This window comes from Chinchilla lanigera, unplaced genomic scaffold, assembly GCF_000276665.1.
Source record: "Chinchilla lanigera isolate Chin_1 unplaced genomic scaffold, ChiLan1.0 scaffold00093, whole genome shotgun sequence".
Taxonomy (NCBI): Eukaryota; Metazoa; Chordata; class Mammalia; order Rodentia; family Chinchillidae; genus Chinchilla; species Chinchilla lanigera.
Genome location: NW_004955494.1, coordinates 3,027,692 through 3,030,680, shown reverse-complemented (window position 1 = coordinate 3,030,680; position 2,989 = coordinate 3,027,692). Strand labels below are relative to the sequence as shown.

The 2,989-nt window shown below is 49.0% G+C and overlaps 1 protein-coding gene across 1 annotated transcript in view; it reads right to left on the bottom strand.

Annotated features, from left to right (window-relative positions):
• Positions 1-2,989, bottom strand: part of Kdm7a (lysine (K)-specific demethylase 7A) — a 92,134-nt gene that overhangs the window by 79,848 nt on the left and 9,297 nt on the right. Inside the window, exon 2 of the mRNA XM_013504921.1 lies at positions 76-543. Within this exon, the coding sequence (XP_013360375.1) occupies positions 76-543 (468 nt within the window). The remainder of the gene's footprint in view (positions 1-75; positions 544-2,989) is intronic.

Here is a 2,989-nt window from a genome sequence, read left to right as displayed (position 1 = left end):
CTCCTTCTTCCTCCGAGGCGGCGCGGCGGAGCGAGCGGCTGACGGGCTGCGGGGCGGACGCGCGCGGCTCCGGACGGAGCAGCCTGCTCCGAGCAGGCCGGGGAAGTTCCTGCCGGGCGGACGTCGCGAGTGCGCTCCGAGGCGGGGCGGTGAGGAAGTTTCGGCCGCCTGCGTCGCCTCGAGACCAGCGGAGAATCGGAAGTCCCTCAGCAGCCGCCCACGGAGCACGCGAGGTGCCGCCCCCGCCCCGCGTGGGTCCGAGCGGGTGACGCGCAGCGCGGGGCCGGCGGAGTCCGCCCCGACCTCGGACGCGTCACCCCGGGTGCCCGTCGGGCGGCTCGGAAACCAGCGTGGATGGGGCGCTGTGGGCGGAGGGTTTGTCCCCAGAGGAGCCGCGGATGACTGTCGCCGCGGAGGACGCTCCTCGAGGTGAAGCCGGTGGCGAGAGGGACGCAGGAGAACCCGCCAGCGGTTTATGAAGATCGTGACTTCATCTGGAGCGCTTTCTGTTGCCAAGTTGGGGAGATAAGAAATACGAAATGGCTTTTCCCCGGGAGGACAGAGAGAGGACGGAAAGCGGATGGACGGTGCTTGGTGTCACAGGCCACCAACAAATACCTGTGAATGAAAGGCTAAGCAGAGAGCCCATGTAAAACGATAAACTGAAGAATAAAAGCAGGCACCAAATACTGACTAGAGAAAGGTTGCCTTGGAATCCTAACAGAACTGGAAGGGATGTTAAGGATTAGTAATGACTCGCGTTTGTAACTGAATGTCTGTGGGCACTTGTGTCGGTAGGGAAACCCTATGGTTCCCTAAGTCCTTTTGGCAGGAAAAGTCGTCAGGAGGGTTGGCTCTCTGTCTCACCCCAGGCGGAGAATCGCAGGTCTTTTCTCGCCTCCAGTTATACTTAAGGAAAACGGGTAACTTGCCTGAAGCCTCACACAGAGAGAGCTGGAACTGAAGTGTAAGGTTTTGTTTGTTTGTTTGAGTGTTTTGTTTTTAACGGTACCCAAAGCCTTGGCACGGAGCTACCTCCCCATCCCTTTTTTTATTTTTTGTTTTGTCTTTTTGAGACAGGGTCTCGCTATGCAGTTCAGGCTGCCCTAAGCTCACTCTGTACCCAAAGCTGGTCTCAAGCTCTCAACGATCCTCCTGCCTCAGCCTCCCGAGTGCTGGGATTACAGGCGTGCGCCACCACACCCGGCCTCTTTTTTTCATTTTTTAAAACATGGTCTCACTAAGTCTCTAAATTGCCAGGTTGGAATCTTCCTGCCTCAGGCCCCAAGGAGGTTGAAATTACAGGCATTCAGCACCACGCCTTGCAAGTTTTAAGTTTCTTGATTCTGCATTCAGTTCTTTCCCACCACTCCACAATTTGTCACATACATCGCAGGAAAAGAAAAACGTGGGAATCATAGTTGACCACAAACGGAATGAACTAGGATTCAGTGAGCGTACTAGCAACGCTTCTGTTATTTCTGCATAGTCTACTTGAATCTTCGGTTTGGAAATGCCCCTAGTTTTAAAAGATACATGGCCGGGTGTGCCGGCATCCACCTGCAACCCCAGCACACGGGAGGCTAAAACAGGATTGCTGTGAGTTCGAGGCCAGCCTGGACTACATTCCAAGACCCTCTCTGAAAGTAAATAAAGGTCCACTTCCAAAGCCTTCATTGTGGTTGTGACAGGAGGACCTTCAAGTTCAAGGCCATCCAGGGTTAAAAAAAATTAGAAACAAATATTTGACCTTGAGAAAAAAAGGGATGAAGGCTGGAACTCTGGATAAAGCAAAAATTTTAGTGGCACATTGCATACATAGTAATTAAGCAGATGGGCTTGGATTCAGCAACCTGTTATCTCTGAAAACGTATTCTTGGGTTTTAGTTAAGGGGATAGTAAGAGAAGAACATCTGCCTCAAAGGGCTGGGTGTGTTAAGTGAGATAAATTGCTGAGCACAGTTCTTAGCACATAATAAGCCATATAGTTGTTAACCATTACTATAAGTAATAATTTTGTGACTTTATTAATAATAATAGGACTAAAGAGCAGCTAGAAAGTTAGGATAAAGACCAGGGAAAATAGTATCCCCAAATCAGAGGCAGACAGAATTTGAGGAGAAAAATACTTTCCAGAAAGACACACAGCCCCATACCAGGGTTGTTTAAGAAATGACCATGGGCGCCTCCGCCCTGCTCCTCTTCAGAGACTCTGGCACCTGCAGCAGATCTCAGGTTTCCTTATCTCATAGAAGCTGGGTTTGTTGTCTGTAGGTAGACCTCCACTTGTCCATGCAATCCCCTTTCTCTGACAAACGTTTGCTCCCACTAACAGTTCGGCTTGCTACTACTACCAATGCTTGTCTCTCCCCATGACTGTGCCTCTAATCTCAGGAAAACAGACATACTTTGAGAATTTGACTTTAAGCCATTGTCATGCCTTAAATAATGGTGATTTGTTTTTTGTATAGCACTTTATACTGCTTGATCTTCACAATAACCTGTCCATCTCTTTAAGTAGAGGGAGCAGGAAGAGCCTGCCAATGACTAGTGAGAAAACTAGGACATTTTCATTTACTATGCTATAGGAAAGAGAATAACGTCTGGATGGAAAATACTGCCCAGAAAGACTGATCCCGAAGAGGGAATACAGTATATCATTGGTGCTGGGGAAAAGGAGAACAGAAGCCCAAACCAGTGGAGAAAACATCCAAAAATGCACAATTCAGCAGCTTTGTAGACAGCCTAGTTGTTTTCGGTTTTACTTCAAAAGCTGGGGGAAATGCTGCACAGACAGCTCAAAGTTAAGAGGTTAATAAAAGAAGATTGTTGAGCTGGGGATGGTGGCACACACCTGTAATCCCAGCACTTGGGAGGCTGAGGCAGGAGTATTGCTGCAAATTCAAGGCCAGTCTGGGCTACATAGTGAATTTAAGGACAGCCTGAACTACACAGTGAGACCCTGTCTCAAAAAATTATATATAAATAT